The sequence below is a fragment of the Lolium perenne genome, chromosome 3 (assembly GCF_019359855.2).
Source record: "Lolium perenne isolate Kyuss_39 chromosome 3, Kyuss_2.0, whole genome shotgun sequence".
Taxonomy (NCBI): domain Eukaryota; kingdom Viridiplantae; phylum Streptophyta; class Magnoliopsida; order Poales; family Poaceae; genus Lolium; species Lolium perenne.
The window spans coordinates 80990821-81018219 of NC_067246.2; the positions used below are offsets into that span (position 1 = coordinate 80990821).

At 46.6% G+C, this 27399-nt stretch overlaps 2 protein-coding genes and 2 long non-coding RNA genes across 4 annotated transcripts; 2 read left to right on the plus strand and 2 right to left on the minus strand.

The window, feature by feature from the left end:
• Positions 1 to 10696: 10696 nt before the first annotated feature.
• LOC127341800 (uncharacterized) lies at positions 10697 to 12779 on the minus strand. Its single transcript, XM_051367727.2, has 2 exons — positions 11159 to 12779; positions 10697 to 10832 (listed from the first exon to the last, which is right to left on the minus strand). Exons 1-2 carry the CDS (start codon positions 12366 to 12368, stop codon positions 10789 to 10791), a joined length of 1254 nt encoding a protein of 417 aa, XP_051223687.1. The 5' UTR covers positions 12369 to 12779; the 3' UTR covers positions 10697 to 10788.
• Positions 12780 to 13570: 791 nt separating this feature from the next.
• LOC127341799 (uncharacterized) lies at positions 13571 to 17241 on the minus strand. Its single transcript, XR_007875915.1, has 3 exons — positions 16599 to 17241; positions 16117 to 16193; positions 13571 to 15963 (listed from the first exon to the last, which is right to left on the minus strand). It is a non-coding gene; the product is annotated as an uncharacterized lncRNA (long non-coding RNA).
• A 664-nt stretch (positions 17242 to 17905) lies between these two features.
• LOC139838440 (uncharacterized) lies at positions 17906 to 20681 on the plus strand. The gene is made up of 4 exons (XR_011755019.1): positions 17906 to 18261; positions 19210 to 19308; positions 19406 to 19504; positions 20189 to 20681. It is a non-coding gene; the product is annotated as an uncharacterized lncRNA (long non-coding RNA).
• Positions 20682 to 21625: 944 nt separating this feature from the next.
• On the plus strand, positions 21626 to 24062 carry LOC127341796 (threonine--tRNA ligase, mitochondrial 1). Its single transcript, XM_051367726.1, has 2 exons — positions 21626 to 21721; positions 22402 to 24062. Exon 2 carries the CDS (start codon positions 22453 to 22455, stop codon positions 23947 to 23949), a length of 1497 nt encoding a protein of 498 aa, XP_051223686.1. The 5' UTR covers positions 21626 to 21721; positions 22402 to 22452; the 3' UTR covers positions 23950 to 24062.
• Positions 24063 to 27399: the final 3337 nt, after the last annotated feature.

The following is a 27399-nucleotide window of genomic DNA, read 5'->3' on the forward strand; positions in this document are numbered from 1 at the left end:
GCACAGCTTCCCCGCCAAATTTTCCTTCTTCCCGCCCTTATTCGCGCCATTTTTTCGCGCCACTTCCTATGTAGGCCGACGGCCAGGCCGTCGGCACAGGTTCCCGCCATTTTTCCCCCTCCTTCCCTCCCGCCATTCTTCTCGCGCCCATTCTCTCCCGCCAATTATTCCCGCCGTTTCAGCCCTCGTCGTCCTATATATAGCCATGTCTTCTCAACACTAACATCAGCAGCAACATTTCTCTCCTCATCAACTCTCTCATCCAAAAAACACCACAGAATCCTCTGAGCTCAGCTGCCGTCGAGATGGCTCCTCGTCGCCGTAGCAACACGGGCTTCATCGGCGTTCGCCAGCGGGCTGCGGGCCATTTCGCGTCCGAAATCTCCGCCGGTGGTGTGCGTGTGTGGCTCGGCACCTTCTACACGAAGGAGGCTGCTGCCCGCGCATACGACGTTGCGGCTTGGAGGTTTGGCCGGTCGCGCCACGAATTGAACTTCCCGGAGGTCAGGTCTCTGGCGGAAGCCGAGAGTCTCTCTACTGAGCCGCTACTTCGCTCAGAGGGTGAAGCGCAGCGGTTCAGAGATGGCCAGCGGCGGATTGATACCACCGAGGCGGACGAGCAGTTCATGGCACAGTGGCGCAGAGACCATCCCGGAGACGTCGCGGCCACGCGCGCATTCTGGAAGGAGAAGCAGGCGTACAGGAGAGAGAGGAGGGCGGGAAAGCGGCGGAGGAGGGCCGAATATGACGCGGAGTACGCCAAAGGAGAGGCGTCGACATGGGGGGAAAATGATGAACGGTGGTTTTCGTACCTCTCAAGTACCGCTTCAGAGGACACCCCTAGCGAGGACGAAGATTTCGAGAACTGATTAGTATGTGTGTGTGTCGAGTCCATGTGTCTAACGGGTCATGTGTCGACCCAGTGTTAAGTGCTTTGTTCGTGTGTGGGTTTAGTTTTTTAAGTGTTTTGGTTTGTGTGTTAGTAGTGTAGTTTTTAAGTGCTTTGCTTCGTGTGTGGGTGTAGTTCTTTAAGTGCTTTGGTTTGTGTGTGGTCTAGTTCTTTAAGTCTTTTGGTTTGTGTGTGGGTCTAGTTACGTGTGTGGGTCTCAAGTTCTTAAGTGTATCATTATTGTGTGTCGTCAGAAATCGAGCATCGGAGGGTGGGAATGGTCCCAAAACTCAGGCAGATTATAGACTATAGGGGTAAAATCCAGGATCTGTATGTGGAAACTCCTGGTAAGCCCAACCTATGGTTTCCCATGTACATATGTCCTAAACAAACCAAAGCAAATAAAAAAATCCATTGTTACACCGTCACACGGAGAAAGCTATAGGGGTAGATCTGCGGGGTCCCCGCCCTAGGGTTTCCGAAGATACAGATCAGCGGAGCGTCGGAACCGCTTAAAAACTTGCATATGTCCCTAGCATATGTGCACAAGTGTGATGTAGGGTTTGGCTAACCTTGCATGTACCCGGCCTTGACGATTTTCGCAGACATGGGCCAGCACTTGGTGAAAATCCAGGATCTGTATGTGCAAACTCCTGGTACGGCTAAAATGGAGCCTATTTTATGGTAAAGTAAGCCCAACCTATGGTTTCCCATGTACATATGTCCTAAACAAACCAAAGCAAATAAAAAAATCCATTGTTACACCGTCACACGGAGAAAGCTATAGGGGTAGATCTGTGGCTTTTAGGGGAAATGAGTAGGAAACGGCCCGTTTCACCACATAGTTTGTCGGAACGAGGCCATATTTGGCACGTGCGTGGGCCCTAGGATGGGAAGCAAGGCCCCGGTCGCGGATTTCCAATCCGAACCACTGGCGACGGTTTTTCCATTTTCGGGGTGCCGGAAGGGCTTTTTGTGAAGCAGCTACATGGTGCGCATTTCAGTATCGCGCGGGACCTCCGCGCAGCGGTAGGATACCTCCTACGCACCACCTATCACATGCCATATGAGCGCGGAAGCCATCTGGGAATCCCACCCGCTTCCTGCGGTGCCCCGCCGAATCCGCTGGAAACTGGCCGGATTTGAACTGGGGCGACACTTTCCTTTGCTCAATAAATGGAGGGAAAAATGGTTTTAGGTCTAGGACGCGTCATTTTATGTGCTAAATGTTTTCCGTTTCGCGCGTTGGCGGACGGGTGCAACCGCGCGCCCGGTACGGCCATACCGCATGTCCCGGCGGCCCCGTTTTGCGCAGTTGGCAAAGCAAACGGAGCCAAAAAATCGAGCGGAGCCGCGTGGCGTCATTTTATGTGTCCTAGTAACCACTGCAAAAGACGGAACTGGGATACGGCAATTATCTTGGAGAACCCTTCACGAACAGGGCTATCTCGTCCGGAGTTCTATGGCTTTTAGGGGAAATGAGTAGGAAACGGCCCGTTTCACCACATAGTTTGTCGGAACGAGGCCATATTTGGCACGTGCGTGGGCCCTAGGATGGGAAGCAAGGCCCCGGTCGCGGATTTCCAATCCGAACCACGGGCGACGGTTTTTCCATTTTCGGGGTGCCGGAAGGGCTTTTTTTTGTGAAGCAGCTACATGGTGCGCATTTCAGTATCGCGCGGGACCTCCGCGCAGCGGTAGGATACCTCCTACGCACCACCTATCACATGCCATATGCGCGCGGAAGCCATCTGGGAATCCCACCCGCTTCCTGCGGTGTCCCGCCGAATCCGCTGGAAACTGGCCGGATTTGAACTGGGGCGACACTTTCCTTCGCTCAATAAATGGAGGGAAAAATGGTTTTAGGTCTAGGACGCGTCATTTTATGTGCTAAATGTTTTCCGTTTCGCGCGTTGGCGGACGGGTGCAACCGCGCGCCCCGTACGGCCATACCGCATGTCCCGGCGGCCCCGTTTTGCGCAGTTGGCAAAGCAAACGGAGCCAAAAAATCGAGCGGAGCCGCGTGGCGTCATTTTATGTGTCCTAGTAACCACTGCAAAAGACGGAACTGGGATACGGCAATTATCTTGGAGAACCCTTCACGAACAGGGCTATCTCGTCCGGAGTTCTATGGCTTTTAGGGGAAATGAGTAGGAAACGGCCCGTTTCACCACATAGTTTGTCGGAACGAGGCCATATTTGGCACGTGCGTGGGCCCTAGGATGGGAAGCAAGGCCCCGGTCGCGGATTTCCAATCCGAACCACTGGCGACGGTTTTTCCATTTTCGGGGTGCCGGAAGGGCTTTTTTTTGTGAAGCAGCTACATGGTGCGCATTTCAGTATCGCGCGGGACCTCCGCGCAGCGGTAGGATACCTCCTACGCACCACCTATCACATGCCATATGCGCGCGGAAGCCATCTGGGAATCCCACCCGCTTCCTGCGGTGCCCCGCCGAATCCGCTGGAAACTGGCCGGATTTGAACTGGGGCGACACTTTCCTTTGCTCAATAAATGGAGGGAAAAATGGTTTTAGGTCTAGGACGCGTCATTTTATGTGCTAAATGTTTTCCGTTTCGCGCGTTGGCGGACGGGTGCAACCGCGCGCCCGGTACGGCCATACCGCATGTCCCGGCGGCCCCGTTTTGCGCAGTTGGCAAAGCAAACGGAGCCAAAAAATCGAGCGGAGCCGCGTGGCGTCATTTTATGTGTCCTAGTAACCACCTGCAAAAGACGGACCGGGATACGGCAATTATCTTGGAGAACCCTTCACGAACAGGGCTATCTCGTCCGGAGTTCTATGGCTTTTAGGGAAATGAGTAGGAAACGGCCCGTTTCACCACATAGTTTGTCGAACGAGGCCATATTTGGCACGTGCGTGGGCCCTAGGATGGGAAGCAAGGCCCCGGTCGCGGATTTCCAATCCGAACCACGAGGCGACGGTTTTTCCATTTTCGGGGTGCTTAGGAAGGGCTTTTTTTGTGAAGCAGCTACATGGTGCGCATTTCAGTATCGCGCGGGACCTCCGCGCAGCGGTAGGATACCTCCTACGCACCACCTATCACATGCCATATGCGCGCGGAAGCCATCTGGGAATCCCACCCGCTTCCTGCGGTGCCCCGCCGAATCCGCTGGAAACTGGCCGGATTTGAAAAGGTGCGACACTGTCCAACGCTCAATAAAGGGATGGAAAAATGGTTTTAGGTCTAGGACGCGTCATTTTATGTGCTAAATGTTTTCCGTTTCGCGCGTTGGCGGACGGGTGCAACCGCGCGCCGGTGCGGCCATACCGCATGTCCGGCGGCCCCGTTTTGCGCAGTTGGCAAAGCAAACGGAGCCAAAAAATCGAGCGGAGCCGCGTGGCGTCATTTTATGTGTCCTAGTAACCACTGCAAAAGACGGAACTGGGATACGGCAATTATCTTGGAGAACCCTTCACGAACAGGGCTATCTCGTCCGGAGTTCTATGGCTTTTAGGGGAAATGAGTAGGAAACGGCCCGTTTCACCACATAGTTTGTCGGAACGAGGCCATATTTGGCACGTGCGTGGGCCCTAGGATGGGAAGCAAGGCCCCGGTCGCGGATTTCCAATCCGAACCACGGGCGACGGTTTTTCCATTTTCGGGGTGCCGGAAGGGCTTTTTTTTGTGAAGCAGCTACATGGTGCGCATTTCAGTATCGCGCGGGACCTCCGCGCAGCGGTAGGATACCTCCTACGCACCACCTATCACATGCCATATGCGCGCGGAAGCCATCTGGGAATCCCACCCGCTTCCTGCGGTGCCCCGCCGAATCCGCTGGAAACTGGCCGGATTTGAACTGGGGCGACACTTTCCTTCGCTCAATAAATGGAGGGAAAAATGGTTTTAGGTCTAGGACGCGTCATTTTATGTGCTAAATGTTTTCCGTTTCGCGCGTTGGCGGACGGGTGCAACCGCGCGCCCGGTACGGCCATACCGCATGTCCCGGCGGCCCCGTTTTGCGCAGTTGGCAAAGCAAACGGAGCCAAAAAATCGAGCGGAGCCGCGTGGCGTCATTTTATGTGTCCTAGTAACCACTGCAAAAGACGGAACTGGGATACCGCATGTCCCGGCGGCCCCGTTTTATGTGTGGCGTCATTTTATGTGTCGGAGTCATTTTATGTGTCGCCACCCTCAGCTCCTCCACCCCGCGCGCTCAGCTCCTAGCAACCACTACAAAAGTAAATAAAGAAATAAAAAGGAAAAAAGAAAAAGAAAAAACAAAAATAGAAATAGAAATAAAAAGAAAAAAAAAAGTGTGCCGACGGCCTAGCCGTCGGCACAGCCAGGGTTAGTTAAGTGCCGTTCCGACCGACCCCGCACGCCACTGCCTCCTCCAACCCGCGCCGCCACTGCCTCCTCCAACCCGCGCCCGCCGCCGCCGCCAACCTCGCGCGCCGCCCGCCGCCGCCGCCAACCCCGCCCGCCGCCGCCGCCGCCTCCACCGACCCCGCCCGCCGCCGCCGCCTCCACCAACCCCGCCCGCCGCCGCCGCCTCCACCAACCCCGCCCGCCGCCGCCGCCTGCGCCAACCCCGCCGTCGCCTCCACCTCACCGTCGCCGCCTCCTCCTCCCCTGCTCCGCCGGCCGCCTTCCGTCCTTCCCCCCCATGGCGAATTAGCCCCGGCCCCGGCTTCCCCCTGGTGCTACCTCTCCCCCACCTTCGATCGATCGGGCGGGCGACTCCGCGGCTCCGCTCTCCGCTCCGCTACAGAGGTGAGCAAATCCCCTTCCTCGCGGAACCGACCCTCTCCTGGTTCGTCGCGCGAGGGCACACCGATGCACCCCGGCCGCCATTCTCCCGGTGCTTCAGGGTTTTCACCTGCTGGCGATGGTTCAGGCCATGGTTCTACTTCGGTCTACCTCGACAAAGGCCGGACGCCTGAATTTACGAGTCGGACCCCCTGATCTTAGTTTCCCTTAGCTAGGTGTCTAGCGGGTGTGCGTCGATCGTGTGTGCCATGTGTCGACGATGTATGATGATTGTGTGTGCTACATGACACATATTTGTATCACGATGATGTTGTTGCTACATTTGATGATGATTATGTGCTGTGCAACATTTGTGATGCATTTGAATGTATATTACTGCTATATATGCTGTGCGTGCTGTGCTGGGCCAGGAAATGCAGCGGGAAACCAAATGGTATGGTCTGTGCCGACGGCATAGCCGTCGGCACAGCCCCCTGGACGTGCCAAATGGCAGGGGCTGTGCCGACGGCTATGCCGTCGGCACAGGAAGGGTGCGCCCAGCGGCAGCGCGGAGCGGGCGGCAGCGCGTCTGGGCCGAAGGACCTGGGCCGACGGCTTGGCCGTCGGCACAGGATCAGGGGCGTGGACGCGTGGCAGCCTCTGGTCCTCCGATGGCAGCATACGGGCCGGCCGACGGCTTGGCCGTCGGCACAGCAGCAGGGCGTGGACGCGTGGCAGCCTCTGGTCCTCCGATGGCAGTGTCTAGGGCCGACGGCTTGGCCGTCGGCACAGGTACCTCCCTTGACCTAACGGCCGTTAGACGCTCCGCGGGCCCCACGTTGACCGTGCCGACGGCGACTCGTGCCGACGGCGTCGTTTGACCGTCGGGCTGGAGTCTGTGCCGACGGCAAAGGCTGGGCCGACGGCGAGCCAGTCTGTGCCGAGGCGATACTGTGCCGACGGCGGTGTGCCGACGGCGGCCGTCGGCACAGACGTGGGCCGACGGCAGATGATGCTGTGCCGACGGCCGCCGGCCGTCGGCCCCTCCGCTGGTTCCCGTAGTGGTTGGTTGTGTGCGAGCCATGAACGGCGGCAATGGCAAAGGCGGCGCGATGCTGGAGCTGCAACTGAACCTGTCGCCGCCGGTGATGATGGATGTGGACGGCGGCCACGGACACGACGACAGCGGGTCGTCCTCGCCGAGCTCCTGCGTGTCGTCGGATGGCAACCCCGGAAGCAAGTAGCCGATGGTGATCGGGGCCTGCACGCGGTGCCTCGTGTACTGCATGGTGGAGAAGGACTTCCCCACCTGCATCAACTGCAAGCAGCCCTGCCTCGTGGACCTCCTCCAGCAGGGCGCTGGCGGTGGCGCCGGCGCCGATACCTCCGCGAACGGCGAGAAGAAGCGCGGCAGGCGCAAGTGAAGACCGTGGTGCGGGCGCGTGCCTGTTATACGTCCTAGCTTGGCATACACCATACGTCCTAGCTTAGCTCTCTAGGCCAATCAGTTCTGACCATAGTTATTCATTCCATCTCCTTCAAATTGTTATCATCTTTCACCGTCCTGTAAGTATCAAAATAGATGAGATGTACACGTAGTCTAGATTGGAAGCAGAATATGTGTTGTAGTGCTATAATAGATGAATTATGTGATTGTGCTCAAAACTCATTAATTACAAAAAAAACAACTTTTCTGTTATTTCAGGAATTTGAATTCAACGTTGAATCAACCATTGTTGATGATTTTGATAATAGACCTATTAAAAGACAAAGTTCTAAAACATGTGTTTTAGATTATCCATTGTCATCTCTTACCATCTCCACCGTATCTATCGTTTCGGAACGTTCTGACTCTGTTAGTTCAGAATTGATGAATGAAGAACCATTGCCTCCATCATCATAGAAGTTGGCCTTATCTCCAGTTTCAGCGAAAGATGATAGACATATAATAATTCTTTAACATATGACTATCTCCCGGAAGGTAAAATATTGCATTGTTTATGTATGTGTGGACAGAGGTGAGGGCCTAACCTGAGGTAGAAGGAGGCTGCAGGGAGGAACTCTCTCAGCTTAGGGTTACAGAGATAGAAGCAACTTATATAGGTCACGACTGGGCTGGGCCAGATGGGACACAACAGAGAACAAGAAGATAGCCCAACAGATACTCCAACACTCCCCCTCAAGATGGGTGATAAATGTCAATCATCCCCATCTTGTCACAGGCAAGATTACACTCCTTTGATCCTAGTCCTTTTGTTAAACAGTCTGCCACTTGTTGTCTTGATCTCACATAAGCCAATGAGATAATCCCTGCATCAATCTTTTCTTTAATGAAAAATCTGTCTATCTCCACATGTTTGGTGCGCTCATGCTGGACAGGGTTGTTTGCTATGTTTATGGCAGACATATTATCACACCACACTTTCAAGCTTCCTTGCCTTAAAATTTTCAGCTCTCTTAGAAGGTTTCGTACCCACAACATTTCACTCAGGCCTTGTGACATAGCTCTGTACTCTGCTTCGGCTGTTGATTTCGAGACAACAGATTGTTTCTTACTTCTCCATGACACCAAATTTCCTCCAACAAAAACACAATACCCTGAGGTGGATCTTCGATCATCTAGGCAGCTAGCCCAATCTGCATCACAATATCCATCTACATTTAGGTGTCCATTACTTTTAAACCACAATCCTTTTCCCGGAGTGCCTTTCAAGTATCTCAAGATTCTTTGAGCTGCTTCCAAGTGTCCATCCCTCGGATCATGCATATAGCGACTCACTACACTCACTGCAAATGATATATCTGGTCTTGTGTGGCATAAGTATATTAGTCTTCCAACAAGTCTTTGATATTTCTCCTTGTCTATGGGTTCTCCAGACTCTGCTGTGATTTTATTATTTTGGTCAATAGGGGTTGAAGCCACTCGGCACCCTAGCATGCCCATATCATCTAAGAGATCCAATGTATACTTTCTTTGAGATAGTACTATCCCTTTTGACGATCTTGCAACTTCTATTCCAAGGAAGTATTTAAGTTTTCCCAAATCTTTCACCTCAAAGGCTTGACTCAAGCATCCTTTCAGTTTTGCGATTTCAACATCATCATCTCCCGTGATAATAATATCATCAACATACACAGCAAGGATAGTGATTTTCTGCTCAGAATGTCTGTAAAATAAGGTATGGTCTCCATTGCATTGACCATATCCCATGCCACACACCACTTGTCTAAACCTATCAAACCAGGCCCGTGGAGATTGTTTGAGACCATATAGAGATTTCTTCAGTCTACATACCTTCCCTTTAGTTTCAGGTCTGACAAATCCTGGTGGCATCTCCATATACACCTCCTCTTGAAGATCACCATGCAGAAATGCATTTTTGACATCAAGTTGATGCAAGGGCCATCCGAAATTTGCTGCACAAGAGATCAATATTCTGACAGTGCTCATTTTTGCCACTGGTGCAAACGTCTCATCATAGTCAATGCCATAAGTCTGACTATATCCTCTTGCCACAAGTCTTGCCTTATATCTCTCCACTTTTCCTTCTGCATTTTGTTTTACAGAATAGATCCACTTACAACCTACTGTATTCTTTCCTTTAGGGAGATCTGTCAACTCCCATGTTTTATTTTTCTTCAAGGCCTCCAATTCTTCCATCATAGCATTGCACCATCTCGGGTCCAACCTGGCTGCCTTCCAATCCTTAGGAACAGATACAGTTTGAAGTGAAGCAACAAAAGCCCGAAAAGAGGGTGACAATGCCTCGTAAGAAATATAGTTTCCTACGTCATAGTCATCATAACTCAGTCGCTTTGGGGGCCCAACTTTTCTTACCCCTTTTCTTATTGCAATTGGCAAGTCTAGGCTATTATTGGACTCAGTCTGAGATTGATTCTCCTCAGCAGAATCTACACTTGTGCTTTCTTGATTGTCAGGTCCAATAGGTTGCTCCCCCTGCCCCTGGTCTTGTTGCTCCTCCACAGCATCTACTTGCTCCCTTTGTACTTGTCTTCTAGAGTACACAAGTGGATTCTGCAGCCATCTTTGTGGTGGTACGGGTCTAGGTGGTGTAGGTGTACCAGGAATTGCAGGAATCTCCGCTACAATAGGAATTTGTTGATGTTGCTGTTGGTCACCATCTTGCTGCTCTTGGTCACCACCTTGCTGTTGCTCCCCCTCTTGAGCATCACCAAGATGGTCAAGCCCCTAGAACAAGCCACTAAGATCGCTCTCACCGTCATAAAATGGTTCTGACTCGCGAAACGTAACATCCATGCTTACAAATGTCCTCCTGTCAGTGGGACTCCAACACTTGTAACCCTTCTGTCTGGATGAATAGCCAATAAAGATACATTTGATAGCCCGATGATCTAGCTTGCCAACAGACGGTCTGTGATCCCTTACAAAACATGTACAGCCAAAGAGTTTGGGTGGTACAACAAAATCATTGTTATTTAGAAGGAGTTGGCAAGGAGACTGCATACCTAGAATCTTTGAGGGCATTCTGTTGATCAAATACGTAGCAGTCATAACTGCCTCACTCCATAAGAATTTGGGAACATTCATGGTAAACATAAGAGATCGAGCCACTTCAAGAATGTGCCTATTCTTCCGCTCAGCAACTCCATTCTGAGGAGGAGTGTCAGGACATGAAGTCTGGTGCAGTATACCTTGCGAAGATAAGAAATCAGCAAAAGGTTTGTTGATATATTCAGTACCATTATCAGTTCTGATCACTTGCACCTGAACATTAAATTGGTTCTTCACATAGGCACAAAAACTCTGAAAGCAAGTGAACACTTCATCTTTGTGACGCATAAGATAAATCCAAGTCATTCTGGAATAGCAGTCAATAAAAGTCACAAAGTACTTCATGCCACTTACTGACACAACAGGACACGTCCATACATCAGAGTGCACTAACACAAATGGGGATACACTTCTGATCCCTCTACTAACATAAGAGGTTCTCGTATGCTTAGCATATTCGCAGGCATCACAACATAATTTGGTTTTGTCCACTCCATTCATTACATCAGGAAAAACTCGAAACATTTTATCAAATGCCATGTGGCCCATTCGACAATGATGAACTAGGGCCATACTCTCCTTTCCTCCAACAATCGCAGCAAACACAGAACTAGCATCATGCCCCATCTTGTCACGATCTATGTGCCAAAGACCCCTATGCCTGGTTGCAGTCCCAATCTTCCTGCTGCTCTCCCTTTCCTGAATTAAACACATATATCTGTCAACTATTATACGGTAGTCCTGCTGATCAATCAGGGCACTTAGAGATAGCAGATTTACTGGAAAAGCAGGAACATGTAGAACTGATGACAATTTTATGTTGGGTGTACATTGCACCGACCCCTCCCCTTTTATAGATTGTGCTGTGCCATCTGCTGTTTGGATAGTGCCTCTATGTGTTGGAGGATACTTAGTATAAGAGTCAAACTCAGTAATATTCCCAGTAACATGTTTGGATGCTCCAGAATCAAGAATCCAATCTGAATTAGCATTATGAGTGGCTATAGAAACTCGATCAATATTACCTTCATCTTTGTAGACATAGTGAGCAAAGTTCCCAAAGGTTGCTTCATTCTGTCCTTCTTCCTTTGATTGTCCCTGAGAGGTACTGGTAGTTAGCTCTGAAGCTGCTGCCATATGTGCCTTGGGTGATATAGCGTGCTGCTGTCCACCACCCCTGCCATATTGTTGTCCATATGGTTGTCCACCACCTCTGCCATACTGATGTCCATATGGCTGTCCACCACCTCTGCCATACTGCTGTCCACCACCTCTTCCATACTGCTGTCCATATGGCTGTCCACCACCTCTGCCATCACCTCTTCCTCTGTAGCTTCCTCTGCCATGTGTGTATCCTCCTCTCCCCCTACTGGGTGTAGCAAAGGAGGTACATTGATGCTTCAAGTGTCCCTTTTGTCCACAAGTATAGCAGTCTCTCATCTCTTGTCTCTCGGTAGTGTAGAAGGTCGGATGCGGGACAGAATCGCTTCCCTTTGTCATATTCAGACGCACTTCCTCTCTAGACATAGCTGCAATGGCTTCTTTGAGAGAAGGGGTAGTGGTTTGATGCAGTAAAGCAGCCCTTCTCCCCTCAAAATCTTGATTGAGACCTTTCAAGAACTTCATGACTCGCCGACGTTCAATCCAGCTTGCAGCAGCACTCACACACTCCCCATGGGCAAGTTCCAGAGGATCAACATGATCTAAATCTCCCCAAAGATGCTGCAACTCAGCCACATATGCCATCACAGATTTGTTTCCTTGTTGCAAGTCATGCACTTTGTCCTCAATCTCAGCAATCAACATAATGTTCCCCTTTCCAGAATATAGATTTGATAAGGTGTCCCATACCTCTGAAGCTTTTGTGAGTGCCTCTACAGAAGCAGCAATGTTAGGAACCAAAGAGTTAAGCAACCATGCCACAATCAGAGAATTTGTGGCATTCCACTGTTTCCATTCCAGACTGGCCTTGTTCGCTGGTTCTGCAGCTTCACCACTCACACGTTCATCCAGTCCTTTTGAGTTCAAAATCAACAGTGCCCTCCTTGACCACCGGAGATAGTTGGCCACTCCTTCCAACTTGATTTCATTCGCTGGCAGCTCAAGTTTCTGACCGATGTTGGTATGAGGAACGATTGCTCCCCCTCCAGCAGATCCTCCTCCTCCATCTCCTTTGGTAGTGATAAGTTCTGCCAGCTTCTCCAGAGCCTTAGCCAAATCCCTGTTGTCCCCCATGCTTGACACCAAACTAACCTCTCAGAAACACCAAAGGGCTTACCCGCAGGATGCCCTCTTCGCCTTCTTACTCGTCACTGCCTTCCCCTCCTTGCCGCCGCAGCAGCCTGCTCCCTTCCTCTTCCTCCTAGCCGCCGCAGCAGCCTACTTTCTTCCTCTTCCTCTTCCTCCTAGCTGCCACAACAGACTAGGCTTCCAGATCGGCAATCCTTCCCGTCGTTGCCCTCACTGCCCTTTGCTCTGATACCATGTGGACAGAGGTGAGGGCCTAACCTGAGGTAGAAGGAGGCTGCAGGGAGGAACTCTCTCAGCTTAGGGTTACAGAGATAGAAGCAACTTATATAGGTCACGACTGGGCTGGGCCAGATGGGACACAACAGAGAACAAGAAGATAGCCCAACAGATACTCCAACAGTATGTGTATTTATTCACAACTGTTTTTTGTTTTCTATTTTAAACTTAATATATTTTCTTTTACCACAGTAACGTGCGGGCATTGTCCTAGTTTTAACTTAAATCATTTGGCCTTCACCCTACACGAGCCCAACGTGACCGATCCGCCATGGATCCGCTTAAGGATTGTCCGCGAAGCTGACTTGTTTCTATGTGCAAAATACGGAGCGACCCTTTCGCGAACTAGAAAACGCGGAGCTTTGGATATTACGGGCGCGTTCCGGAACACTCGAGCTCTCAGCTCTCCTAGCAGAGCGAGGGGCTGAGCTCCTCTACAGTTACTAGCAAAAGATGGGCACGGCGGCACGCCGTGCCAACAGAGTGACCAACTAATTGAAGTTTTGGTAAAAAAAAACATGATACACTACTTAAATTGTATATGCATAATAAATCGGATTAACAAAAATGGATGGGCTAGTAAATACCTATGGGCGCCTAAAATAGGGTGGTTACTGTTTTGGCTCATTTAAAAATGGATGGGCTAGTAAATACTGTTTTGGCTTCTACGGTAATTTAAAATGCGGTCATTACTGTTTTGGTCCATGCAAAATACGGTGGTTCCGTGCCCATCTTTGGCATATGTGATCAATTTTAAGAAATCTATGCATACGATAGACTGTTTGATTACAGCAGTTTTAAAATCAGAGTCTCTGGACACCTGTGACAACAAAAATGACGCATATAAGTTGAAGCATACATAATATACTTGAACTAATTAAGTTGAGGCATGCATAATATAAGCAGGGATACTTAGGTGAATAACAACATTCACACTGGATTATACGGAGAATATGCCAGTTCACCGGACTGGGCCAGACGACAATATTACATGGTTTAGAGGGCGCCGATACATCTTCCCACTGGCCTGAAACAGATGGGGCTGTTCTGCAGGTTTGTACATTGGCTTGAGCTAAACTATAGAGGGGACATATAGAGGGGACAGATCATCTGCGACTCTAATCTGAATGGCTGTTGATGGGCAGAGCAGGCAGAGCCGTCACTGCTGATGCACATAGAATATTTCCATTGATGGGCTCGAAGCAAGACATCCTTAACTTAATTAGTGTAAATTGTCCCTGTAACCTGCGTGCAAGTGAATCCATCAAGCATAGAGATACATACACACATATGGAAACAGAAAAGAATGGAGAGAGACGGACTTTTAGCAGAAATTCATGAATACTTTAGAGCACTACGTTTAGCCTTGCAAACTAAAAACTGATTGAGCTATTAATTCAATCTTGTTTTTCTCTAGTACGTTTTGACAAATAACATATGCTGCGGCATGCAAAACAATGTATGGTATCATCACCTCGAGCCTGCAACTGAAGAACTCTAAATGCATAATTCTGTTGCAAGCACTTTGCAAGACAATATATAGTATGCTCTCATTACTCACCGACCGACGTGTAAGCTTGGATCTGATTCCCACTTATCACTTGTGGGATGGCGGTTTGTTCAAAAGGTAGAGGTCTTTGACACCGCTTAAAATAACATTGGACCTTGCCTATGGATAGCAAATTCAGTAGCTTACTTACTGACTGGGTTCTAGTCCTTCAAGTCAGTACAACAATGATATGATTTCAAAGCTTCTCTTTGGTGGAGATGTTGGCACTTACAAAATAACTCTTTATCTTCGGTGACAGGAAATGCAGAATTGAACAATTGGCCCTGTTTCGGGAATGATACTTAGCTTTGTTTTAGGAGAGTAAATCGTTGAACAATGACTCACATAATAAGGAAAAGAAGGCCACTGTTTTCCTCGGAAATTAATTTGCCAACAGTAAGAAGAAGTAAGGAATCTTGGGAGGAAAGCTGATGCAGGATTGAATAAGCTGCCAGCTATTCTATTGAAGAATAATGTGAAGCCTAGGTACCTGTCTTTAGATATGACAATGGTAGAACAATCTTGTCAGCATTGTGAGTTCTTGATCGTCGTCGGGAGCGAATTAAATCTATCATTGCTATTCTTGTTTAAACAAGTCCACATGGAATCAGAATGTGATGTTGCGGTAGATGAACTGACAGCAAGGGGAGAAGCAAATCTGCAATCTTAGACATTATGTCTGAAACATGTATCTTCTACAATAACTGTCTGAACTCAGAATCAGTAAGGCAAATTGACCATCTTGAGGCAGAAGGAGAGACACCTCGACGATAGCCAGCAAAATGTGGATCACTCATAAAAGTAGCAGCCTAGTCCAACAACGTGCACAAGGGAAAAATCTTTTTACAGAATCAAAAAGCAACACTCAAATAATCCGAGCAAAGAAGCAAAAAAAGCAAAAGATCGAGGAAAATTAATCGGCAAGATGATGACCCAAATCAAACCCCGACCAAAGAAAACGCAGGTCACAACGCAGTGCAGCACCACACAAAGAAAATCCCGATCGCCCAAATCCGCGACACTGCGCTCAAGTAACATCAGATCATTATCAATAAAAAATAAGCAGAAGAGCCAGAGACGGTCGTCATCGTTTCCAGTATGGACCACAAGAAGATAATGTCCAACAAAAACTTCACAATCCTATGTATCAAAAACATCTAATCGCAGAATTAAGGCATTTTTTATTGACAAAGAAAGCCACAACAACTGAATTGGAGAAGCTAACTCAAAGATATCGATGTAGTCAGAGTGATAAAATGGAAGTTTGGAGACAACGTAGGCTGCAACATTTAGTGTCAGCTGAAAAATACTGTACATGTCATTTTGTAGCATTTGTATCATGCATTATAATTTACAATGAAATGATTGTATGGCGAGTTGTGATCATACATAGTACATGTTTTTCAAAATAATTTATTTACTTCTGGTTGTAACATCCTACATAGTTTGTGCAATCACTCAATTCAAAATAACTCGTTTATTTGCATATCAGTAAGATTCTCATGAGCCAAGTTAGAGTCCACTGCATCCAACTTCCTTCGACAAACATGAACTCACAAGTCAGAATAGCTAATAATATATATTATAATGCGATGAAAAAATAATGGCAGCTTGTAAGTAAACCAATTGAATGAACATGAAGGAAACAAAGACAACTAATTATACCTTATAATCTGATAGAGCACCATGTGATTCAATCATAGCTCACCTTTCAAGAAAATAATCATCAGCAAGGTCAATTATTTGGTAAACCACCTACAAAAAGAATGCAAGCTTGTAAGCAAACCTATTGAAGGAGCACATAGGAAAAAGATATATCTTCCCACTTTCTACATAACAAACTGAAAGATCATATTTGGTAAACTTAGACCATGCTACAGAGAAAAATCAATTTGCATGAGACTTTACCTTACTTTGGTTGCGCAACTTCTGCGCAGTGGCCTTCATGCTCTACCTCTTAGACCAAAACCAAGTCCTCCAGCTAGCTGTAAGGCCAAAACAACAAAATAAATTCAGGAAAACCAAAAGGCATAAATTAAAGGGAAATTAATCAGTTTCCTGGAGAAACAATTGTGCAATCAGTGATGGTCTAAAGAAGAGCAAAAATAGTGAATACAATTAAATTTAACAGTAATTGCTTTCTTAGGAAGTCTTCTGAATGTTGACTACGCGCAAAAAATCCAAATAGTAAACACGTTACATACAGAAAGAGAACAACAATCAATTGACAAAGCTTGCACTAACCATGACTGACCTAGAAGATGTCCATAACCAGTAGCGAAGTAAATTAGGAACTTAATTATACATCTAATTTGCAAGTACAAGGATGAAGAAATTAACTTAGAAAGAAATCAGAGATCACGAAAGCTCGGCTGTGGACACAGACTTACTCTTCATCCTCACCAGGACATGCAATTGCTCAACGTGCTAGCAGGGGAAGGAGCTCTCCCGTCCTTCTGTGGTGCTCACCGGAACCCCGCCGCTGCTGGTACCGCCCGAAACTGCTAGCAAACCCCGACGCACGCCGGCGGACAGAAGTAGCCATGGAGCCGACGTATGGACGCCCGGCGGGCGTAACCACCGGTGGCCGCCGGACCGTGGTGGGCGAGAGCATCACCATCCTTGCCTCTCCCTGCTCGCCGCCCCGCCTCCATGCCACAGCGTCGCCTCCACCCCAAGCCCCCCTCGAGATAAGACGGCGGACGAATCAGCACGGCTGGGACGTTAGAGGACCCAATCCATGCCACGGCCCATCGGGAGGAGATCTAGAGCAGCACCTTGTGCCCACCTGATGGAGCGGAAGAGGGAGAGGCTAGAGCGCCAACCGAACTGGTCTGCTGAATCACGGACGGACGGAGCGGCCTCGGCGATGAACACGGCGTCGGAAAACCTAAAAGCAAGTCCGCTGACCAGGCGACGGAGTACCCGGCCACGGAAGAACTCATGTAGGGGAAGAATCCAGAGCAGGGGAATATGGCAGAGGTAGAGCATGGCGAGACAATGAAGATGACGAAGGACGTGGCACTCACTCGACGGGAGTCTTCTAGAGAAATAAAATAAAGGAGAGACAAAGCAGCAGGTCAAAGCGGCGCCTCAAGACCAAGGCCATCACGCAAGAATTGAGGAGATCAGCTGGCCCACCATAAAATGCTAAAGTCACACGATGCAGCATTAAAGAAAAAGAGAAGAGAGAAAAATGAAAATTAATAGAATTCTTTTTTTTCTTCAAATCCAAAAAAACTATGACACCACACTTGAAACAATTAGCTCATTCTCGATCCTAATGAATGAATCCACTAATCTTTTGGATAGAGACGCTAAACGAAAGAAATTCTTAGAGGGCACCGAAACTGTACACATAAAAAACCCAGTGGTAATCAAACTATCAAACACAGACGTGTCAGCATCACATTAATCCAAAAAATAACTCGAAATTAGGAGAAAAATCGAACCTGTTACGCTTTAGTATAGTAGTTATGTTATAACTGTACTCGTGATGTAGCTAACAAAATCTGCCCTCCATTTTAATCAAACGGTCCCCCATTTTATTACTCGGCGGTAGCATTTTCTGGTGAAAAAAAAAAGAAGAAAAAAAATCGACGCGTAGAGCCCAGTCCGTGTAGTGTCTTCTACCGTCGGAACTCAGAGCATCAGCTAGCTACAGCAATGGCGAAGGGGATAAAATTGCTACGATGCCTTTGGCCGCTCACCCCACCCCCCGCCCCAGGCCGGAGACGCGTACTTCGGCCGGCATATCCCGGCGGCGGCGCAGCCGGCAGCTCGTAGCTGGAGGCGGCTGACCCGGATGCTGCAGGCCCGCGGGTAATTTCTATGTGGCGCGCGTTTCGGACCGTCGACCGCGACCGCAGCAGCAACATCGTCGAGCAGGAGCTACAGGATGTGTTCGGGGCAGCGGCAACATCGACAAGTGGGAGCGGCATGACGAACGGGGGGTGCAGGACGCGTTCCGGGCCGTCAACCGCGACGTCAGCGACAGCATCGACGAGCGAGAGCTGTAGGACGAACGGGAGCTTCAGGACGCGTCACAGATGGGTAAGGCCCCACGAACCTTCATCTCCCAACCTCCATGAATCAATTTGCGTTCTGAACTCAATACTGTTTCAGAAACGTCAGTGCTCCCAATCTTCTTTGTTATTCCAGTTGACTAATTAGATGGTAGATGCTCCCAATCGTCTGGGTTATTCCAGTTGACTAATTAGATGGTAGATGCTCTTCTCATGTACTACTCGTTGGATGGTATACATCTCTCAAGAAACTGAATCAGATAGGATAGATGGGCAAGCTGAATTTGTAACTTCAGATTAAGAATATAGTTTAGTACTGCAAATGAGATCTTTACATAGGAGATAGTCACAAACCCAATGGAAGAACTAGTTTCCAGTATGTATCACGAAAACAAAAAAGAATATATTTGAAGTGTAATGTTTCTTGCAAATGAGATCTTTATGCTAGGAAAATTGGAGAACTAATTTCAGTATCTATCGCCTATGTCATATGCTAGGAAAATTCATATAGTTCTGCAAGTCCAAACTGTCGTCAACTTGGCCCTGCATATTAAGAGAGATAAAACTGATTACACAACAATATTCATATATTTATTAACAGTGAATTTTAAACATGTTAAGTCGAATACCATCAGCAAACGAGTCATCCACCCATACTCTTGCAAAGCATTCTCATTTATTCCAGCCGGTTGCTCTGTAGTTGCTTGGTGTTGTGCTGCTGGCGTGTCCATCTCTCCTCTCTAAGCAGACAAGTCAGAAAAAATATTAGTGTATATTGTCATTTGTAAATACATGTAGTGTGTTTAGATAGGTGTAAGAGATTTACATAACGAGATTTTTTTGTTATGCACGGTGTGTATACCTTGCTTGCCTGTATTATTGCAGGAGTCCTTATTCTAACTCTAGGTAATTTTTTTCTAGACTCATATTCCTCATTTAGCTCATTGTCTCGCTTTCCTTGCACAACCCTCTCTAGATGCTTGAAAAAACGAAGAATGTCAAGATCAGATTTCAGATGGTTTTTCAAGTCACTATTCAAGCTCTCGCTTAATTGTGTGCTTCTCATCCCTAGAGTGTAAGCATTCCTCATGAAACATCTTTTGCCCATTTCTCTTTTACTTTATATATACTGTCCAACCATGTTTGTGTATCTACCTTGCTTCTTATGGCAGTGAAAGCTTCTTCAAAGGTTTCCTCATCCTCATACTTGTACATGCAAGCACTGAATTCAGCAAGAACATTTGGGCTGTCCTCATCCTTTTTCTTTTGAGGTAAGTGTTTGACGGCATTTTGCATTATGTGAAAATTGCATAATCCATGCCATGCTTCTGTAAATACCGCATGAATTGCCTTACCCATTGCAATATCTTGATCAGTAAAGATAGTTCTAGGCTGCTTTTTGTTATGCACAGATAAGAATGTGTCGAATAACCATTTAAAAGAATCGAATGTTTCATCATATAGAAGTGCAGCCCCAAAAATTACTGTTTCTCTAAAATGGTTGAAGCCAACAAATACACCAAAGGGTGTGTATTCTTTATTTGTCCCAAATGTAGTATCGAAGGTGACAACATCACCGAAATGAGCATAGTCAATGATCATCTTAGCATCAGCCCAGAAGATATTTGTGATCTTTTCATCGCAGTCTAGCTGTTCATCATGTTGAAATGCGGGGTTCTCTGACTTTCTATCCTTAAAGTACTTAAGCATGGTTCCGGCTTCACCATACATCATCTCCCTTTGACGCTTGGTTCGCAAATGAACAAAACTGACCGCACCTGTTCTGATCCTTTTCCATGGTGTTAGTCTCAGTAGCCATTAGAACCTAGTTTTTCCTTTCTTCCGCAGTTACTCGTGACAGAGATTATTCAGTACAAGAATTCTATTGCATCCGTGTGAATAATGAACTTAAACGGCACTTACATTAAGATTGATATCTTCTTTTTCGTTGCTAGGAGGAGTCCAAATAGGAGATCATTTGCATCTTTTGCAGAACAGCATACACCTTGGAAGCTTGGATGAAGGGCAGAAGAATGAGAGGGGGATGCTAGGAGATCGAGTCCAAAAGGGAGATCATGGGCGCATACCTTGGAGGAGCGGGAGAAGCAGGCAGAGCAATGGAGATCGAACAGATCGCTAAAAACTCTGTGCGTCCTGTTTGGCGCCAATTCTTTAGGCTTAGGAGATTTTCCCTCCACGGGAGTATTAATATGCAGTTTGTTTCCGAATTAGCGGCGCAGTTTGAGGGGAGGAAAGAGAGCCATCGAGTGTTTTTTTTTAGGAAAACGATTCGGGTAACCATACCCGTACGATTAGAACGAAGGGCAGATTCTAATAGCTACAGTACATGTGCTGCGACAACTCAACTGTAGAGGAGCCGAGCCCCAGAGGGAGCGGAGCTAGCCAGAACGCATCAGCTTCTTGGAATAATGACTCTTGACGAGGTCGTTCCTGGGATAATGACTCATTGCTTTTAAAGGCTCACGAACATTTTCGAAACCTCGCAATCTTTTAATTGTACGAAGATTTTTTGATATTGCCAACAACTTTTAAGCCTAGCAAATAATCTGTCTTACGAGCATTTTTTGAAATTTTGCCAAAAAAATAGTAGTAAAAAACGTTTCCGAATCTCGTGAGAAATTTTTAAAATTCTTGCGAACTACTTTTTGAACCGTACGAACATTTCTAAGGCTTGCGGACAATTTTGAAACCTCACAATTGTTTGAATTGTACGAACTTCTCCGAATATCATGAACAATTTGGAAACCTCGTAAACAATTATCTGAACTGTACGAACATTTTTAAGGGCCGCGGACATTTTTTGAATGAATGAATATTAAAAAAACAAAATTAGGAAGCAGAAAAACAGTGAAAATAACAAGAAGGATAATATTGTTTAATCATAGTGTATTGCTTGTCACTCGCATATGCACTTATTAATGTTTTTTTTTTAAATATGTTTGCCAGTATTGAATGCATGCATTTATCGAAAGAAACGCTCAACAGTGAGCGTCCGTGAAGAAACGAGAGTGTTTGTCGCGGTTCTGCGAGGGCAACACGGGAACGTTTTTTTTTTCAGACAGGAGACGAAAACAGTAAAAGCGAAGGAGCGAGAAGCCGTGAACACGCGAACTGGGCCAAGCCCATACTAGTAACGACGGACGTACGCGTCATATCGCGAAGCCACGCTCTTAGCGTCAAATAGGGAGACCCGATACGCTCGGACCCGGTCGAATTAGAGGAGCACGCGGTCGGCCTATAGGAGCACCCGGATTACCGTGGCGGACGGGCTACCTGCAGCAGCCTACTTGGCGGGCAAGTTTGCCGCGGTACCTGCAATCATATAGTATTAGTCTGAACTCTGAAGCGCTTCATCAGAAGTTCAGACAAGAGGGGAGGGCTTCTACTACGACGCCTATTACGGTGATGTGACATTGAATGAGGCGCACTTCGGACTCATTCAAGCACAAGCTCGAAAGGCTGTTGATGTATGTTATCTATTCAACTCAATTTATCCTACTTTCGTAATTTTTACTTGTTATTTTGTTGACACGCTGTCTACCAGTATGAGCTGTGTCTTAAATCTGAAGAAAATGTCATGTTACTTAACATAAAACGGAGTAACACTGGAGTTCCATTAAAACTTATAGAATTTCAATGTAAATTATATTTCATTTTTTATCATATTTTTCAGAAGTCTTTGCTCATAAACACACATCATCCTACAAAGTGTACAATCAAACTTCCCTAAATACACCACTAGTTTATGTAAAGTTATTTGGATCCGTAATGACAAAACAGAATTGATAATTGACCATCGATATGTTTTCTTCACATTAATTGTTGCAACTTTTCACTAGTCAGTATAAGAAAATAACTTTCCGAATGGAGGGAGTATAATTGTATTTACAGCATGAAGGATAACAATTACTATTGATTCTGAAGTTAAAAACACAGTGATGTGATTTATTAAAACTTAAGTGAATTCCTATATTTTTTTTTAGTATATTGTCACGTAGCATCGTAACCGTAAACACACTCTAGCAATTAAGAAGTTAAAGTTGGATTTTACTTTAATTTGACTCTTAAGTTTGTCATGACAAGCAATATTCTGATTGGAAATTTGGAGTCTGACATAACTGAAGTGCAAAATGGTCACCTGATGCAGGAAAAGCAGCCATTTGAACGCATTAAGGTCTCTAGGGTGGAAGCTCTTGAAATGTTTGCTGAAAACCAATTCAAGGTTGAAATCATCAAGGAATTGCCCGAGGACTTGGCGATCACAGTGTACAGGTGTGGTGATTTGGTAGACCTCTGTCGTGGCCCGCACATCCCGAATACTTCCTTTGTCAAAGCCTTTGCCTGCACCAATGCTTCGTCATCATACTGGAGAGGGAAAGCAGAGCGTGAGAGCCTGCAGAGAGTTTATGGAGTTTCTTTTCCTGATTCCAAACGCCTCAAAGATTACAGCGATATGATGGAGGAGGCTCAGAGAAGGGATCATAGGAAACTAGGGCAGAAGCAGGAGCTCTTCATTTTCAATCCAGTCAGTCCTGGATGCTGCTTCTTCCTTCCACATGGTGCTAGAATACTTAACAAGTTGAAGACATTTATGCAGCAGGAGTACTGGGAGAGGGGCTACGAGGAGGTCGTGACCCCAAATGTTTACAACATGAGCCTGTGGGAGACCTCTGGGCATGCTGCGAACTACAGGGAAAACATGTTTGTTTTCGAGGTTGACGGGCAGGAGGTTGGTCTGAAGCCAATGAACTGTCCTGGCCACTGCGAGATCTTTCGCCACAGGACTCGTTCGTACAGAGAGCTGCCACTCCGCATGGCGGATTTCGGTGTGCTTCACAGGAACGAGGCTAGTGGTGCACTGACGGGCCTGACACGAGTTAGGAGGTTCGTGCAGGACGACGCTCATATCTTCTGCAGGGAGAGCCAGGTCAAGGATGAGGTTGAGGGTGTCCTGAAGTTTATCGATGATGTTTACAAAATATTTGGGTTTGAATATGAGCTGGAGTTATCCACAAGGCCAGAAAACTATTTAGGTGATGTTGAAACCTGGAACAGGGCGGAGCATCAGCTGAAAGAAGCCCTGACGGCGTCTGGGAAGCCATGGAAGGTTAATGAAGGGGATGGCGCTTTCTATGGCCCGAAAATTGATATCGGCGTGTTCGATGCCCTCAAAAGGAAGTTCCAGTGTGCGACTCTGCAGCTGGATTTCCAGCTGCCCATCAACTTCAAGCTGACCTATGCCCCCGAAGAGCAAGGCAAGCTCGAGAGGCCCGTTATGATCCACAGGGCGATCCTTGGATCTTTTGAGAGGATGGTCGCCATTCTATTGGAGCATTACGGTGGTAAATGGCCACTGTGGCTGAGTCCTCGCCAAGCTATTGTCTGCCCTACCGCCCCTAAACCAGAATCTGGGTATAACAAGGAGGCTATACTGGAGTATGCAAAGGAGGTTCGTGGTAAGATGCACAAAGCTGGGTTCTATGTTGACGTCGACATGACTGACGAAACATTCAACAAGAAGGTGGCGCTGGCTCAGGCAGCCCAGTACAACTATATTCTTGCCGTGGGCCCAACGGAGGTGAATTCTGGGGAGGTCACCATTAGGGTGAGAGACAAAAAGGATCAAGCACTATCTACAGTTAGCGTTGATGACGCCATCAGGCGTTTTAGGGAAGAAGTGGCAGCATTCCAATGATATTTTTAGTTCGCATTTCCCTTCTTTTTTCATTTCCTATTTATATTAAGCTTAGTGAACAAGTGTTTCTGGTGTTAGTGTAATGACAAGAGTGGATGTTATGTGTGGAAGTTGTCCCTGTCCTGAATTTGTCATTTTGAATGTTCAGTGAGTGCGCGTTCGGTTAATTTGGTTAATTCGGTTCGGTTTATACGATTATTCGGTTTATACATTTTCAATACTTCGATAAATACGGTTTTATACGAAAATACGGTTAGGTTTCGGTAATAACTATTTAGCTTCGGTTAGGTTTCGGTAATAACCAAATTAACCAAAGTTGACGCGAATTTTGATTCACACCTAGCGTTTGGCATGAAGTTTCTTCTTTGAGCATTCAGTCAAGTATTGTTTTTGCCATAATTTGTGTGCTTCATACAGTACTAGTAGTATTGTACTCCAGTACATAACAACTACGTGTGCATCTTAATTTCTTGAAGCCACTGTACGTAAAGAAGCTCCATGGCTGCAATCAGGAGCGACGTCCCCTACCAAAGATAGCTATGCTATCAGTCTTGGACATCTAAACAACACAAAAGAAAAGTGTCAGTTGTCCTTGTCCGCTCTTAGTTTCTCAAGCAAAATAAAGCCGGAGGCTCCTAGCTGCACCACTCCTGCTGCAGCGATGAGGCGTTTCGCCGGCCCGTGAAAAGAGAGTGCGCGAGGCTGCTAGCTTCTACCTGAGCAACTCCGCGTCTGAGCGACTAGTTCGACTAAGGTTAGGGCACGAGTTCACGTCTACTTTGGCTGGGGTCAGTGGGCCAGTCGCTGAAGCTAGACTTTTTCGGTTATTTTCGGTTAAACCACGGTTATTCGGTTTAAAACCGAATTAACTGAGGGATATATGGTTAGCACTTTTGCTAACTGTAACCTTAACCACTAACCATAAAAACTGAAATTTGGTTTCAGTTCGGTTTTTTCCGGTTCGGTTTTCGGTTTCAGTTCGGTTATGTGCAGCCGGATAGAATGTCAGTTAATTGTGAAATTCGTGCAGCATATATTGTTTATGACACATAAATTCTCTCACAATTCTGGCATTCATGCATGTTGTGCCAATCGAAAGAACTGAACGTGAACCAGCAGGGGGCCTGCACCTCGCCTCAACTTGCTTGCATGTATCAATTCTTTGAAGGATCGTTCACTTGTTTGAGAACTTAATGTCAGCAACGCGATAGTAACTTTGGTGATCTAATACACTTAAAATGTAGTTGCAGAGATCAAATTTCGTTGATCCATTGTGGTTAGTACTGTATAAATAGAAACATCTGCAGCGAAGGTAACTTTGGGAGCATATTTGACAATTGACATGGATTAGCAATAAGACGACAGAGAACCACAACGGCTCGAAAACTGACGCAGGTGGTGGCGACGACCCATGTCTGTGGAAAGTTCAGCACCATGGGGGCAATATAATATCTCTGGTATAATCCGTCATTCACCCCAGTAGCCGAGGGCGAGCATCCTTAGCTAATGCAGTAATGCTGATAGGTGGCGGTGATGATCTTGTTCCTTTGACAAAAGAAAACATTCCTAAATGTTGCATGTTCTTTTTTAGTCGAGCTTTCCTAGCAGTATAAACTCTTTATCCCAAGGTTGATTTTTTAAATTAGTCATCATATCTTGAAGCAGGCAAGAATAAAGGATTCGCAATATGGAATTCCATTACTAGAACATTTCTAGTTATTACTATGTTCTTATAATAATAAGAAGAATCCATGAAAAGTTAGTGAAGGGTTAGAAACACTAAAGTACATAAAGGATTAGTAATGGAGAATCTAAGACATTAAAGATTTTTCCCCTTAAAAGAAATCTGTGGAGTAGTACTTTCTTCAGATTCCGGTCCAGAGTATATTCCTATTCACTTTGTTAAAGAAATGGCTATAAAGTTTGTCTAGGATGCAATGGTGAAGATCGCTCCTTGCAAAAAAAAAAAGTTGTGCATTAGTGCATACATGATACATGTTCCTAGTTCTTCTGTGGCTCATGCCAATTCTGCCACATAAATCCTGCCAATTCTGGCATTCATGCATGTTGTGCGAATCAGGAAGAACTCATCGTAAACCAGGCTAACCAGCAGTTTAGCAAGAAACAGGTTGTCCGCATGTCTCAATTTGCTTGCCTTTCTCAGTTCTTTGAAGGATCGTTCACTTTTTTGTCAGCTTCATGTCAACAGGTCCATAGTAACTTTGGTGAACTAATACAGTTAAAATCTAGTTGAAGAGATCAAATTTCGTTGATCCATTGTGATTAGTACTGTATGACTAGAAACAAAGTGCAGCAGAAAAGAAAAGAGAACTTGACAACGCTCAGAACTGACGAGTTCACCGTTACGATGCCGATCTGGATACGCAATCGACGTGGATCAGCAACGAGATGGCATACTGCAGACACCAGTAGCTCGAAAACTGCCGCAGATGGTGGCGAGGTAGGTCATCCAACTGTGGGAAAGGCAGCCAATGTCCATCAGTCGTGAGATAGGAGCATATGAACGCTGGTATAATCCATCATTTGCCGACTCAACCTCCGAACAACCCTTAGCCAAAGACAAAAAAAACTACCCTCCACTTGCATTTTTCGATAAAGAAAATATATTAATATCACGAAGATACTAATTATACTACGTGGTCGAATTGACAATCGAAGGCAAAGTTTACAATTGCTTCCTTTTCGTGTTGTTAGAGTAACTCTAACATTGCTTCACTTTTCGTGTTGTTAGAGCAACTCTAACAAACCTGTAAAACGGGCTGAAACCGAAAAAGTCCGACGACTATATGGGTTCAGGCTAAAAGTGGGCTAGAATGGAGCCCAAACTCGCGGCCTGCCTGTAAAACGAGTTCGAGGGGCCAAGAAACTCGGCGACTGCCCCGTATTAAAAGGGATCACGGACCTACTCCCATCCACCGCTACAACTCCCTCCGCCGGGCTAATCTAGTAGTTTAGGTCTCAAATTATCGAATGTAACTCGAACTGCCACTTATTTTGGCTAGTTTAATGTAAATTATTGACGAATGTAGCTCGATTGAAGCAAAATGGGTTCAATTTCGCAAAATCGTCGCATCACATTTGATTTTCGGTTCGGTTTTCAGTTCGTGAGTTCGGTTTCTAATCTGCGCCGTGACCCATCTAAACTAACTCCACCTTTTCGATTTGGAGATATACGGGCTCTGCTAGAGATGCTCTTAATCTGCATAGATAGATGCTAAGGCACGAGGCAGCACGGAAACAGAAGACACAACAGGCTTGGCATTTTTTAATCACACACAAAGTACAACGGCGAGGCTGTTATGGCAACGCAGAGATCAAACTTCACAGCTTGTAGTTTGGCATGCTGAAGGACGAAGGGGTTCAAGATACTACAATTGTATCCTGAGTATACAAATTATGTGGTAGACAGCGAGTATTAAACCGCTGCCT

Coding starts and splice junctions, on each gene's coding strand:
- LOC127341796 (XM_051367726.1), top strand. CDS start 22,453: ATGTTTGCTGAAAACCAATTCAAGGTTGAAATCATCAAGGAATTGCCC.
- LOC127341800 (XM_051367727.2), bottom strand. CDS start 12,368: ATGGGGGACAACAGGGATTTGGCTAAGGCTCTGGAGAAGCTGGCAGAA. Junction 10,833..11,158: donor CTATGTCTACAAAGATGAAG/GTAATATTGATC, acceptor TGTTTAATTCAG/GAAAGGGAGAGCAGCAGGAA.